This window comes from Mesoplodon densirostris, chromosome 10, assembly GCF_025265405.1.
Source record: "Mesoplodon densirostris isolate mMesDen1 chromosome 10, mMesDen1 primary haplotype, whole genome shotgun sequence".
Lineage (NCBI taxonomy): Eukaryota > Metazoa > Chordata > Mammalia > Artiodactyla > Ziphiidae > Mesoplodon > Mesoplodon densirostris.
This window is the reverse complement of record NC_082670.1, coordinates 57,445,277-57,460,053: the sequence shown is the minus strand read 5'-3', so window position 1 is coordinate 57,460,053 and position 14,777 is coordinate 57,445,277. Positions and strand designations below refer to the sequence as shown.

Sequence of the window (14,777 nt, the reverse complement as noted above, 5' to 3'; positions counted from 1 at the left end):
GGCACGAACCCGTATCCCCTGCATCGGCAGGCGGACTCTCAACCACTGCGCCACCAGGGAGGCCCATAGGGAAGTTTTTGACTCTAATCTCTTCAGATATTTTCTCTGGTCCTTTCTCTCTCTCTTCTCCTTCTGGGACCCCTATAATGCAAATGTTGTTGCGTTTAATGTTGTCCCAGAGGTCTCTTAGGCTGTCTTCATTTCTTTTCATTCTTTTTCTTTATTCTGTTCTGCAGCAGTGAATTCCACCATTCTGTCTTCCAGGTCACTTATCCGTTCTTCTGCCTCAGTTATCCTGCTATTGGTTCCTTGTGGTGTAGTTTTCACTTCAGTTATTGTATTGTTAATCTCTGTTTGTTCTTTAATTCTTCCAGGTCTTTGTGAAACATTTCTTGCATCTTCTTGATCTTTGCCTCCATTCTTCCCCCCCCCCCCCCCCCCCCCCCCCCGAGGTCCTGGATCATCTTCACTATCATTATTCTGAATTCTTTTTCTGGAAGGTTGCCTATCTCCACTTCATTTAGTTGTTTTTCTGGGGTTTTATCTTGTTCCTTCATCTCGTACATAGCCCTCTGCCTTTTCATCTTGTCTGTCTTTCTGTGAATGTGATTTTTGTTCCACAGGCTGAAGTATTGTAGTTCTTCTTACTTCTGCTGTCTGCCCTCTGGTGGATGAGGCTATCTAAGAGGCTTGATGGGAGGGACTGGTGGTGGGTAGAGCTGACTCTTGCTCTGGTGGGCAGAGCTCAGTAAAACTTTAATCCACTTGAGTGTTGATGGGTGGGGCTGGGTTCCCTCCCTGTCGGGTTGTTTGGCCCAAGGCAACCGAACACTGGAGCCTACCTGGGCTCTTTGGTGGGGCTAATGCCAGACTCTTGGAGGGCTCCCGCCAAGGAGTCCTTCCCAGAACTTCTGCTGCCAGTGTCCTTGTCCCCACGGTGAGCCACAGCCACCCCCCGCCTCTGCAGGAGACCCTCCAACAGTAGCAGGTAGGTCTGGTTCAGTTTCCTCTGGGGTCACTGCTCCTTCCCCTGGGTCCCGATGCGCACACTACTTTGTGTGTGCCCTCCAAGAGTGGAGTCTCTGTTTCCCCCAGTCCTGTCGAAGTCCTGCCATCAATTCCCACTAGGCTTCAAAGTCTGATTCTCTAGGAATTCCTCTTCCTGTTGCTGGACCCCCAGATTGGGGCTCAGAACCTTCACTCCAATGGGTGGACTTCTGTGGTATATGTGTTCTCCAGTCTGTGAGTAACCCACCCAGCAGTTATGGGATTTGATTTTACTGTGATTGCGCCCCTCCTGCCGTCTCATTGTGGCTTCTCCTTTGTCTTTGGATGTGGGGTATCTTTTTTGGTGAGTTCCAGTGTCTTCCTGTTGATGATTGTCCAGCAGCTAGTCGTGATTCTCGTGTTCTTGCAAGAGGGAGTGAGAGCACGTCCTTCTACTCCGCCATCTTGGTTCCTCTCCCACATTAACTTTTTTTTTAAGTGAAGGTTTTGGCAATTCTGCAAACGAGTTCTAAAAACTTACTAGTATTGGTAATATCTCCCTAGTTCTTATGGGGGTTATAGGATAAACATGGCTCAAGATTGCACCTAGGTAAAGAGGAGGAGACCTGAATAAAGGGTTTTGAGAAAGGAAGTTAATATTAGAAAGCCATCTGGAACTGTCTTTTAGATTGTGGAAACCTTCCCCCCCCCGATATTTATTTTTTCTTTTATCCTTTCAGTGCTGTTTGTGAATTAGAGAGGGTAGAGGGACAGAGCTCAATTGTGACTTGCCCACAGTAATTTGCACAGATTGAACCAAGCCTGCATTGAACCCCACTCTTTGGAGCCACTCAGTGTTTTATTCTGCCTCCTGATAATTAATGTGGGTCCAGAGTTTCTGTACTGTCTTTGAATTGGATTTCTCAAAACCTTTTTGTTTCTTAACACAAGACTAAGTGTGAACTCTAGTAACATACGTATTTAGATGGCAGAAAAGCTACCTGCTGAAATAAAGAGCCATTTCTAAACTCTGTATTAAATTATTTACTTTGATTTTCAGTGATTAGAGACTTTCAAGAATATGTAGAGCCAGGAGAAGATTTCCCAGCTTCTCCTCAGAGAAGAAATACCGCATCACAGGAGGACAAAGACGACAGTGTGGTTTTACCTCTGGGTGCAGATACACTGACACAGAACTTGGGCATTCCAGTACTAGTAGTTTGCACAAAGGTTAGTTTGCTTCCTACAGATTCTACTACTGATACTAACCAAGGGTGAACAACTGTTTTATTTTGTAGGCTTCTTTTGGAGTTGACACATTAGTTTTCCTAGGTAACTTTTCTTAATAAGTAGATATAATAGTTTAAAATATTGAATGATATTCACATGTTTGTTTTGTGAACTTAATCATAGTTTTCTTTGAAAGAAAATGTTACTTCAGATATTCTAAAATTTGTGATCAAATTTCATTTTCCTAATTCCAGTTAGACTTCAAATTGTATAGTCAGTTTAGTAGAGATAGTTACAGGTAAGATGAAAACTATCAACTTTATAAAATAAACTATTTTTCCACAGTAAGTTTTATATACTAATATCTTGATATTAGAAAATGTACTTAAAATAAAATAGACTTAATTTTAAAGGTGTATCAATAATCATTATGTAAAGTTGATATGCAGTTATCAAAGGCCTTTTATTTATTTAAGAGATTCTGGAAGGATTACTATTATAAAAATTCTGTTAGGGGCTTCCCTGGTGGTGCAGTGGTTGAGAGTCCACCTGCCGATGCAGGGGACACGGGTTCGTGCCCTGGTCCGGGAGGATCCCACAGGCCGCGGAGCGGCTGGGCCCATGAGTCATGGCCACTGGGCCTGCGCGTCCGGAGCCTGTGCTCCACAACGGGAGAGGCCACAACAGTGAGAGGCCCGCGTACCACAAAAAAAAAAAAAAAAAAAAAAAAAAATTCTGTTAATGTAGTTCTGTCACTGTATACACTTTATAATACAATCAAATTTCCTTTAAAAAATAATTTATAGTTCATCTTCTCCCCATTTGGTCCTAAGTAGTATGTCTTTACTGTGTAAGCCATGGAATAGTTAAGATAATTACAGAACATATAAACACTTTTGAGATCTAAAATTATTATGTTTTTTGTAATGTAAAATTTTCACATCTAAATGAAGGAGGGTGTGGAATTTACTCACCTTTGGAATAAAAATGATAAATGTAAATATAGCTTAAGTTTTACTTTAAACACTACAAAAATTATCAATAACAAAGGAATGTGGGGGAGCATTTAAAATAATTAAGTCAAAGTCTATTGTCTGCTTTTCAAATGGTGATTCAGGTGTAGTTAATTACTTATATCTTTTGCATAAAACTGTGCTTAAACTCTTACAATAGAATCCTTTTGTCTGCGGTTTGTTTGGGTTTTATTTTGTTTGGCAAAGAGCTGTTTATTGGCAGATATTTTCCTGTTTTTACACCACAACTTGCCTTATAAAAAGCTCTTTATTTTCCAAAGAAAAAATGTCAAGCTTTAAGGGGACCCGAATCAGTATCAAATGAGTCATAGATTCATAAAATTTTCAAGCCAAAAGAGATCATCTACAGTATTTCACAGAATCTAAGACACCGTCAGTTCTGCTTCAGTTTAAGAGCTTTTAAAGTGTGAGGGGGGATGGGGGAATGTGTGTCTCAGGATAGATGAAGAATGGTAGTTCAACTCAGTTTAAAGATGCTTGAAATTGAGACTCAGAGAGACTAGGTTTTTTGCCAGATCCTCATATTTCAGTTAAAAATGTTTAAAAAAGTTTACTAAACTATCATGCTTCACCAAAAATGTCATAAGTCAACAGTATAATAATTATAAGTATCTTTAATAATTTGAAATAATTACTCTCAGTGTTCTATATAACATGGACAGTATGCGTTTTTTCATGTTATATAAGGAGACTGTTCTATGTTGTATATATGCATAACAAAAAATTACATATCAAAAAAATGACATCAAATTTGCCCCCAAACTAATATTAGGTATGATAGACATTGTTTATTTTTAGATTTCATAACCTTCAATTCTCAAAAGTTTTGATGAAGTTATTTGGATATCATGATGTTTGAACATGCCTTAATTTTTTTCCTAACATTTTTTTTGTAGCAAGCAGAATTCAGAATTGTTTCATTGATTGTACAGGTGACATTTCAGAAATAGCCTGTAATTCCCCTTTTTTGCTGTTGGTGAAATTGAAGTGAGAGTGAATAAAAGCGCCAGAAAAGAAATAAAAGTCAATTAAGAGCTATCAAATAAGCAGAGGAACAAAGGGAAAATAGTGAGAGGTGCAGACTCCCTGGATATACAGAGTGTTTTATAGAACTAGAATAGATTTTAGATCTTAAAAACTTTGTTCTAGGACATAAGTCGTTGAGTTAGCAAGTATGACCGCCCATTATAAGCTTGTCCTGATATTCTTTATTCCTTTATGTACTAAAACTTTCTCTTTGGTGTTCTCATCACATTCAATATATCATAGAAATCAGTGCTTTTTAAAGAAATAAAAGTATTCATTAGTCTTAAGACTCCAACTAAAAGTCTCTAGACATATAGGAGTAATTAATATTCTAGGTTCTACTGATCAGTCACTGTATCAGAGTGGTAGTTTTGTGATATTCCCTCACCCAACATTGAACTGTTTAAATCATTATATTATTATTTAAAGTTAATATTGTTTTTTAAATTATTTTAACTCAGTGTGATGCCATTAGTGTGTTGGAGAAAGAACATGACTACAGAGATGAGCATTTCGATTTTATTCAGTCTCATATCCGGAAGTTTTGTTTACAGTGTATCCTTTTAATACATTGATTGGTGCAGTGTTCCTTAGCTGTTTGTTTGTTTGTTTAAGTAAAGGAATAAATTGATGACTTCAGAAATTCCATAAACTTTTTTCCTCCTGCCTCTGGTTGGAAATTTCAATTCCCAAATCATTTATATCTAGGTATTTCGAGATATAAAAGCAAGTATTGAAATATGTAACTTTGATTTGCTGTTTTTAAAATACTGTGATTAAGAAAAATAATCAGACTTACGTAGAAAATTCTAATAAGTTGGCATTGAAAACATTCTCGCTGAAAACTGGTATTCATTTCTTGGGGGTGGGTGGTAGGGAAAGATCAATATTTGGGTTTGTGTGTTCTTGTTTTTAATTTGTTTAGTATGTTATCTCCACTATAGTCTAATGCAATGGTTTTTAAATCTGGCTGTGCCCATCTAAGACTTACTGAATTGGAACATTCCAAGGGGAGGCTGGAGAATCTATGCTGAATTTTAAAAAAGCTTTCTGGGTAATTTTGATGATCACAAGGTTAGAAAACCTAGCATAAGGAATCTTGTGTAGTCTAGGTTGCAAGGATTATATGAGCCAGTGAATAACATTTACAACTAAACAAAGGATAAAATGAGTGAATGCTTTTAAGAGAATTTCGTGTTGAAAACTTCAAACAGCTTGAAAGCACCGAAGAGAGGTGTTCTCACTTGCCCCCTTGGATCAGATGTTTTGTAGTTACATTCACCAATCAAAGCTTTTGGGTCTGAAAAGTGAAGAAATGATAGATAGTAGGAGTAGACAGGAATAAGTAATGTACACGTTTATAGTATCTGTAGTTTTTCATCGTCATTAATGGACGTTTAATTTAAGGACCACTTGGCAAGAACCTCGTTGAATGATGAATAAGATCACGACACTGGGAGTTTCCCTTTTCCCTTTTTCCTTCAGTACTTTGTCCTCCATGGCACTTTCTCTTCTCATGTCACATAATGGTTAGTTGGATTGAATTAAAGGGCATTTGTCTGCAAAAGAAGACAAAAAGAAGTAATTGAAGTAGGTGTTGATAGCAGCCTTTTTTGTTATCTTTGCAGATTAGAAAATTTGAGAACAGTCTCTTTAAACATTTATTTAAAGCTACACTTGGAAATGTACATATAGAGATGTAATCAGGAAGGAGACTGTCCACTACAATAATTACAGACCTTTAGTAGAGCTGGTTGATTTTAAAAGAATACAAAACAACAAATCACTTCAAGATAAGTGAGAGGGGGCTGCCCTGGTGGCGCAGTGGTTAAGAATCCGCCTGCCAGTGCAGGGGACACGGGTTTGAGCCCTGGTCCGGGAAGATCCCCACATGCTGCAGAGCAACTAAGCCCATGTGCCACAGCTACTGAGCCTGCGCTCTAGAGCCCATGAGCCACAACTACTGAAGCCCATGCGCCTAGAGCCCATGTTCTGCAACAAGAGAGGCCAATGCAATGAGAAGCCTGCGCACTGCAACGAAGAGTAGCCCCTGGCTCACTGCAACTAGAGAAAGCCCATATGCAACAACGAAGACCCAACACAGCCAAAAAAATAAAAAATAAAAAAGATAGAGGTGTGTGTGTGTGTGTCAGTGAGGACAATTCAAAATCATCTTTATTTTAAAAACTAAAAAATTTTAATTGCATTGCAAATTTTCCAGCTGTGTAAATCTTCCAAATTATAAATTGGCTCTTGTGAGAAAGATCATTCATGAAAAGTTCACACAATTAAGCACTTACTTAAGATTATGATGTTTGTTTCTACCAAATTAAGTATTATGACAAGTAGTATTTAGCCAATACCATTTTAAGGTTCATAAGCCTTGGTTTGTGTCCTAGAAAATACGAGTATCCTAGTTCAGAAGTTAGACCATTGTCAGCATTTCCTCTTGACCTGAGTCATCATCTCTCTTGAGACCCAATAGCTAGTGCTAGCGTTTTGGTCATGAAGTCTACTTTTGCCTTTGATTGTTCCTGAAAGCTTCCTGATGGTTCTTGATGGTTCATCTTCTCTGTTCAGTAAATCTCCTGAGCTTTCTCCCCAAAGTCCTAATTCCTGGACTAGTAAAAACTGTAAGAGCCACTAGTGCAAACCACTTTTGTTGAAAAGGCAAAACAGTTTTTGATAAATAATATCCCTCCTTCATGAAGTTTAGGAAGGTTAAAGACAAAAATAAATTGCCTCTTCATATGCTTTAAATGTAGAGGTAGTAGTGGTGTCAGTTGTTAAATTTACCTTTACTTTCTTGGCTAATGAGAGTTTTGCCCTCCTAAGTTAAATCAATTATGTAGAGATAGTTTTATTTGCATTTTAGCCTGTATATAAGTATTTTATAGTTTTGAAAGTCTTGATTACCATGTAATTATACCTTTGGAAATTATTTTTGAAACTAATATGCATAAATGCTAAGCTGAGAACACAAAATTTTATGGTGCCTGTTGATGGAGTTTGTCCAAAAATTTCTTTAACAGTGTTCATTCAGATGGTGCAGCACTTATTTACACTTCAGTAAAAGAAAACAAAAATATAGATTTAGTATATAAATACATTGTTCAGAAACTCTATGGATTTCCCTATAAGATTCCTGCTATTGTTGTGGAAAAAGATGCAGTATTTATGTAAGTATACTCTTAAATGTATTGTTTTATCATGTGTTGTTGCTCCAGTTCGATGGTGCATCATCATCATCATCTCATTTTCATTTGAAGTGAGACTAGTAGACTTTTCCATGATGAGTAGGTGAGAATCTGTTCCTAGATTGTTTTATTTATAACCTGCCTTGATTTATTTATCTTTGCCTTTTAGTTTTACTGCTGGCCTGAACCCTTTTGAAAGGCTTGCTATTATAACTAAACTATCTATTGGGTGCATATATCAATGTATCTACTCTCTAATTGGTTATGATACATAAAGGACCCAATGTATAATCTAGACATGCTTTGAAAAGTTATCTGAATAAATTGGGAGGTAAAAATAATTACCACGTTCTCCCCAAAAAACCTGTAATGACAGTTTTAAAATCAGGAAGATTGATAATAATTTTAAGTAGAAATTAGTAAACTTGAGCATTATAATAAAACTGATTAATTTTCGATAATTGGTCAAATTTAACTTCATAAAAATATTCCCCTTAATATGATCATGGATTGAATGAAAGAATGACTATATAAATGCTTGAGAATTTGTCATGTGCATTTCTTTCTAGTCCATCAGGATGGGATAATGATAAGAAGATAGGAATATTACATGAAAATTTTCAAATGTTAAAAGCAGAAGATAATTTTGAGGACATCATAACTAAACCACCTGTCCGAAAGGTAACAGTTTTATACACTAATATACACTAAATATTTAGGCTTTTAAACTGAAGGGGAAGTTCATAATTTTAAGATTGTAGGTTGAAAGGTAAGGGGGTCCTTTTCTATCAAGTTGTGAACTTTACAACCTAGAGCTCAACCAAAAGCCAAGAACACCTTGTTAGAATAATTGTACTGGCTTCTGTCTGTCTAGGCAGATCTTGCATCTTCATGGTCATTAGTTATTCATACTAGCCCACAGCTATCCAGGGGCTGCCAGGTTCCTAGATTTAATTTTAGTCTTTACTGTTACATGTCATTCTTATAACTATTAAATATCATTTCAGAAGGTATTCTTCTTTTATATATCTTGATTTTGCTTAGCAGTATATGGTGTTTTATGGTTAGATAGTATAGATGCTTATGAAAAGTTGTATAAAAATGAGTGTTTGCATGTAGTACTTCTCACTGGCTAATTTGAACATGTTTCGGGAAAAAGTAATTTTGATTTAACATATAATCAAGTTCTTAATTAAAAACCCAAATATTTACATTGAGCAGTTAGAAATAAGAAAAGTAACGTCAAATGAAGAATCAGTTAGTGTGTTACTTGGTTTGGATGTCTGTTAAAAGAAATGCACACATCAAAAAAAAAAAACCCAATTTTTCCCATTCTCCCTTTTACCAGCAAAATTGTGCTTTAAGTTGTCTTTTATTCATTTCGCAAATATTTATTGAGCCACTGTTTAGGCACTAGGTGCTGAATAGGAGGGTGATACAGTAGTGAATCAGTATATATGCCACCTCTCAAGTGGTGATCAGTGCTATGGAAATGAAGCCGAGTGAGGGAAGGGTGAGTGAGAGGACCGAGGTGGGGAGGGCTGCAGTTTTAGAAATGATGAGGGCATGTCTCTGATGAGAGGGGAGAATGTTGAAAGCACAGGGAACGGGAAGTGCACATGCCCTGAGGCAGGAGTGTGTGAGGGGGCCAGAGAGGCTGGAAAAGAGCCCCAGAGGGCCAGAGTGGTAGGAGAGAAAGGCCTCATCATTAGGCTGCAGTCAGGACTTTGAATTTCGTGCTGAGTGGGATGGAAAGTGACGGGGGTGGGGGGGCGAGTTTGAGCAGAGGAGTGATATAATCTGACCTAACCTTTCAAAGGATCGCTCTGGCTACTGGGTGGAAAATAGACTATGGCTTGCCTTGTACAGAAATAGGAGGAGCGGGAGACATTTGCAACTCCTTTTTTTCTTATTATTCAGCAGGTATAAGAGGCATTATGTTTTTATTTCAGGGAAACCAGGGACAAGTTGATTTTCACTCAGCTGGGATATTATTGGCCCTTTTAAAACACCTAACTGTTGCTTAGCAGATTTTATAAGCGTGACTGATATGCCTATGGCTCTTAGGTTGTGCTGTCCAATACAGCAGCTACTAGTCACATACAGCTTTTAAATATAAATTAAGTACAACTAAATAAAATTAAAAATTCAGTTTCTCAGTTACAGTAGCCACATTTCAGCTGCTCAGTAGCCACAGGCTAACGTATTGCACAGCACAGATATAGGACATTTATATTATTGCAGATAGGTATCAGACAACTCTGGTGTAGGGCCTTGGGGAGGGCAGCTCACCCATGTAAATATGGTTTAGGTAATGTTCATATTCTTGGTGTTTTTTAAAAAAATTATTCTAATCTAGAGAGTAAGTTATGAATGACATTAACATAATATATGCAACTTGCTCATTTATGTGTTGCTGATTTCAGTTTGTGCATGAGAAGGAAATTGTGGCCGAAGATGACCAAGTGTTTCTTATGAAGCTACAGGTATGAAATTACATCAGAAACAAGACTTAGTATGATTAATGGTTAAACTATTCTTGTACATATTTTCTTTAAAAATACAGCAATACATGCCTGAATATCTAACCTAGAGTTTTTGTGTGTTTTTCAGTCCCTTTTAGCAAAGCAACCACCAACTGCAGCTGGAAGGCCTGTGGTCAGTATTACAGATTTTGACACAATTATTAAAATGCAGTGCATATTGTTTTAGTTCTTTTTTTCTTAATTATATACCTGTCTCAAATGGGTATGCTTTGATATAAACTTGAATTAAGGATTCTCCTGGAATTTGTGAGATTTTAAAAGATAAAACTTCACTCCCGTTTAGAATATTGAAATCATAAATATCTACTTTGCAACATTTGTCCCACATGAGTTACTGTGCCAGACCATTTATATGTGCTATTTTATAAATCCTCACAACAGCCAGATGAGGCAGGTCCCCCATTTTGCTGGTGGGGAAATGGAGGCTTTGGAGGACATCATGGCTTGCCTGAGATTTTACAGCTGGTGGGATGGGGTGCAAGTCCAGATTGGAGTCCAGATCTGACTCCCAAGCTTATACTCATAACCACACCTCATATTCAGTATGTTCTTATTTTTCCGTTGAAGGGAAAGTTAGTATTCTAAAATGCAATGGGTCTCTGGTATTCTAATAATGAGGACACAATTGCTAAACACTTCTACCCAGGGCTTGCAGCATAAAGGGACCAGTAGAAGATATGGGGGACAGTTGCAAAGTAGTTTCTTTTTGTGATAATTTCTGTGAAGTTGAAAGTTTCAGGGTTCTGTAATTATGGCTTTCCTATTTTTACTTAGGATGCCTCGCCAAGAGTCCCAGGAGGCTCCCCTCGAACACCAAACAGATCTGTGTCGTCCAATGTTGCCAGTGTGTCACCCATCCCTGCTGGGTCAAAAAAAATTGATCCAAACATGAAAGGTACATTTCTCTCTTTCTTAGAGAAAGCAACACAATACATTTAACAATAGAAATCTACCTAGAGTCATTCCACCTTTTGCTTTAGCTATTTTCATTTTTATTCGATAGCTTCTAATCTTTGTGTCTGTCAGTACAATCTCATAGTTAATCAGACTGTGAACCATTTTACGGTATAGTCTTAACATATCATCTCTGTGCTGTGAGCTTTATGAAAGCTTTGTGTTATATTTAATCATTCTGCTATGGTAGGTCATTGAAGAAATTCATGTTTTTCCTATAATGGGTTATCTGCAGTTAACATAAAGGAAAAAACTATATGCATTATAGTTATTTCTATAGGAATAATTGCCATAAGTGGGATTAGTAGGTGAGAGTTTGTACCTTTTTATGCCTTTTGGTGATGTTTCTCAAATGAATTCTTCAATTTACATATCACTGAGTGTTGCAGTTTGCCCACAACCTAATCAGCATTCTCTTAAGTACTAATAAGAGCTTTTCCCCCTAGTATTTCCTTTCTGTTTGTTTTTTCTTCTGTGAATTGTTTATTGCTATCCTTTGCCCATTAATATCTTAGAACTTCTACTGGTTTTCATATAGCATTGGGTAACTTTTTGTAATACATGAAGCAAATATTTCTCAACAGTTATATTTTTGAAGAATGCCTTTCAAGAGAGAGATATATTTGCATCTAACAATCTGTTTTAAATGCCTTTTGCCTTTTAAAAATAACACTCTAGGGCTTCCCTGGTGGCGCAGTGGTTGAGAGTCCGCCTGCCGATGCAGGGGACACGGGTTCGTGCCCCGGTCTGGGAAGATCCCACATGCCGTGGAGCGGCTGGGCCTGTGAGCCATGGCCCCTGGGCCTGTGTGTCCGGAGCCTGTGCTCCGCAACGGGAGAGGCCACAACAGTGAGAGGCCCGCATACCACAAAAAATAAATTAAAAAAATAAAAATAAAAAATAACACTCTAATTTTTTAATAATTATCTTATGCTCTTAACACTCATATTTTGTTTCATATATGAGTAGATTAGAGAAGTTACCCAGCCTCAAAAGATTAAACTTGAATTTGGAACATTTTCTGTGTATAATTCTACAATAGTAATTTATAGAAAAGTTGAATGCTTTGAGTACAAGTTTTTTATCTTACCTTTTTTTTTTTTTTTATAGCTGGAGCTACAAGTGAAGGTGTCCTGGCAAATTTCTTCAATAGTTTGCTGAGTAAAAAGACTGGTTCCCCAGGAGGCCCTGGTGTTGGTAGTGGTAGCCCTGGAGGTGGGGCTGGAGGTGGAAGCAGTGGTTTACCACCATCTGCCAAAAAGTCAGGTATAGTTACCGGGAGCTTTTTTTTTTTTAAACAGCTTTATTGAGATATAATTTACATACCATGAACTTGGCTCATTTAAAGTGTACAATTCAAAGTTTTAGTATATTTACAGACATACGTAAACCATTACCATAATCTAACTTTAGAACATTTTCTTCTCCCTAAAAAGAAACATCCAACCTATTAGCAGTTATCCTTGCCTAATGTCCAGCCTATTAGCAGTTATCCTTCCCTCCCCTGCAGTCCTCCTAGGCAACAAACAATGTTTTCTGTCTCTTTGTATTTGCCTATCTGGAGATTTCATATAAATGGAGTCATATAGTATATGCCTTCTTTAAAATAATGTTTCTGGGCCTCCCTGGTGGCGCAAGTGGTTGAGAGTCCGCCTGCCGATGCAGGGGATACGGGTTCGTGCCCCGGTCTGGGAGGATCCCATATGCCGCGGGGCGGCTGGGCCCGTGAGCCATGGCCGCTGAGCCTGCGCGTCCGGAGCCTGCACGTCCGGAGCCTGTGCTCCGCAACGGGGGAGGCCACAACAGTGAGAGGCCCGCATACCGCAAAAAAAAAAAAAAAAAAAAAAAAAAAATAATAATGTTTCTGAGGTTCATCCATGTTGTAGCATATGTATCAATATTTTGTTTTTATTTACTGCTGAAAAAATTCCATTGTATGGATATGCATACATATTTTATTTATCCATTTATCAGTTGATGGACATGTTTTCATTTCTCTTGGGTATTTATCTAGGAGTGGAATTGCTGGGTCATGTGGTAACTCTATGTTTAAATTTTTAAAGAACCGCCAAAGTGTTTTCCAAAATGCTATACCATTCTGCATTCCCACCAGCAGTTTATGAGGGCCCCAGTTTTTCTCCATCCCTTCCAACAGTTGTTATTGTTCATCTTTGTGTTTTAGTTGTTTTGTTTTTTTTGGTTTTGCTTAACCAAGTCCAAAATGTCTCTCTGTTTGTGTGTGTGTTTTAATTGAAATATAATTGATTTACAATATTATATTAGTTTCAGGTGTACAACATAGTGATTTGGGGTTTTTTTGTTTTTTTTTTTTTTTTGCGGTACGCGGGCCCCTCACTCTTGTGGCCTCTCCTGTTGCGGAGCACAGGCTCCGGATGTGCAGGCTCAGCGGCCATGGCTCACAGGCCCAGCTGCTCCGCGGCATGTGGGATCTTCCCGGACCGGGGCACGAACCCGTGTTCCCTGTGTCGGCAGGCGGACTCTCAACCACTGTGCCACCAGGGAAGCCTGATTTGATATTTTTATACATTATAAAATGATCACCACTTGTCCATCTTTTTGGTTAGAGCCATCATTTTGGCTGTGAAGTTGTATCTCATTGTGGTTTTGATTTGCATTTCCCTGATAGCTAATTATGTTGAGAATCTTTTCATGTGTTTAATAACCATTTGTATATCTTCTTTGATGAAATGTCTGTTCAAATCCTTTGCCCATTTTAAAATCGGGTTATTTCTCTTATTGTTGAGTTCTAAGTGTTTTTTATATATTCTCTTTACTAGACCCTTACCAGATACAGGATTTGCAAATGTTTTCTCCCCTTGTGTTGGTTATCCCTTCACTTTCTTGAGTGTCCTATGAAGCACAAAAGTTTTGAATTTTGATGAAGTCTTTTCCTTTTGTTGTTTTTATAATTGCTCTTCAAGCAGACTTTTTAACCCATTCTCCTTTTTTAATCATACCTTCTTGCCACCTTTTTCACAAGTACCTGCAGCTACCATTTTTGAACATTTTACAGGTTTCTGGGTATAAATTGAATTATTTTCTGGCTTCTCGCACTCTGTGTTGAAGATTACCTTTCTTGGTACTGCTGATTTAATTACCACTCACTCATGTTTCCACATTCCGAAATTTTGTTGCTATTTTTCTCTTTTACTGTTCCTATTGTTCTATGCCTTTAAAAAAGTATACCTTTATGAGATTAAATGGTAGATGCTAGTTTTACTTCTATTTGATAACAGACCCCACAATTTAAAATGAGGGAATTTAGGGGCTTCCCTGGCGGTGCAGTGGTTAAGACTTTGCTTCCACTGCAGGGGGTGCAGGTTCGCTCCCTGGTCAGGGAACTAAGATCCTGCATGTTAAGTGGTGAGGCCAAAAAAGAAAAAAAAAAGGGAATTTATTTTTAAATTAAGGATGTTTATATAACTGTGTTTTAGATAAAGTTAATGAAACTGTTGGCAATTGTTAAATGAAGACACATTGGTGTTAAGGATATTTTGACTTATGTCTAAATCTTGGTTTCTTTTCCTTTAAATAGGCCAGAAGCCTGTCCTATCAGATGTTCACGCGGAACTAGACAGAATTGCACGAAAACCAGTTACAGCTTCTCCTACAGCATCCACATCTCCTACGGAAGGAGAAGCTTCTTGAAGATACCAAATAAAGCCATTTATTCAGTTTTCTGGGATAATGTAAACTTGCCTCTGCCTTCTCCTTCAAAAGTGGAATTAGGGAGCTGGAGTGCTTTTTCAGATGGACTAATAAATTCATGTCTTTTTTGTGTA

General features: G+C 37.8%; 1 protein-coding gene across 1 annotated transcript in view; it reads left to right on the top strand.

Moving 5' to 3' along the window:
- Positions 1-14,777, top strand: part of DYNC1LI1 (dynein cytoplasmic 1 light intermediate chain 1) — a 46,716-nt gene extending 31,939 nt beyond the window's left edge. Inside the window, exons 5-13 of the mRNA XM_060110632.1 lie at positions 2,048-2,217; positions 4,739-4,832; positions 7,321-7,456; positions 8,044-8,155; positions 9,901-9,960; positions 10,088-10,132; positions 10,795-10,915; positions 12,085-12,240; positions 14,531-14,777. Coding sequence (XP_059966615.1) covers positions 2,048-2,217; positions 4,739-4,832; positions 7,321-7,456; positions 8,044-8,155; positions 9,901-9,960; positions 10,088-10,132; positions 10,795-10,915; positions 12,085-12,240; positions 14,531-14,643 — 1,007 coding nt within the window. The 3' untranslated portion in view covers positions 14,644-14,777. The remainder of the gene's footprint in view (positions 1-2,047; positions 2,218-4,738; positions 4,833-7,320; positions 7,457-8,043; positions 8,156-9,900; positions 9,961-10,087; positions 10,133-10,794; positions 10,916-12,084; positions 12,241-14,530) is intronic.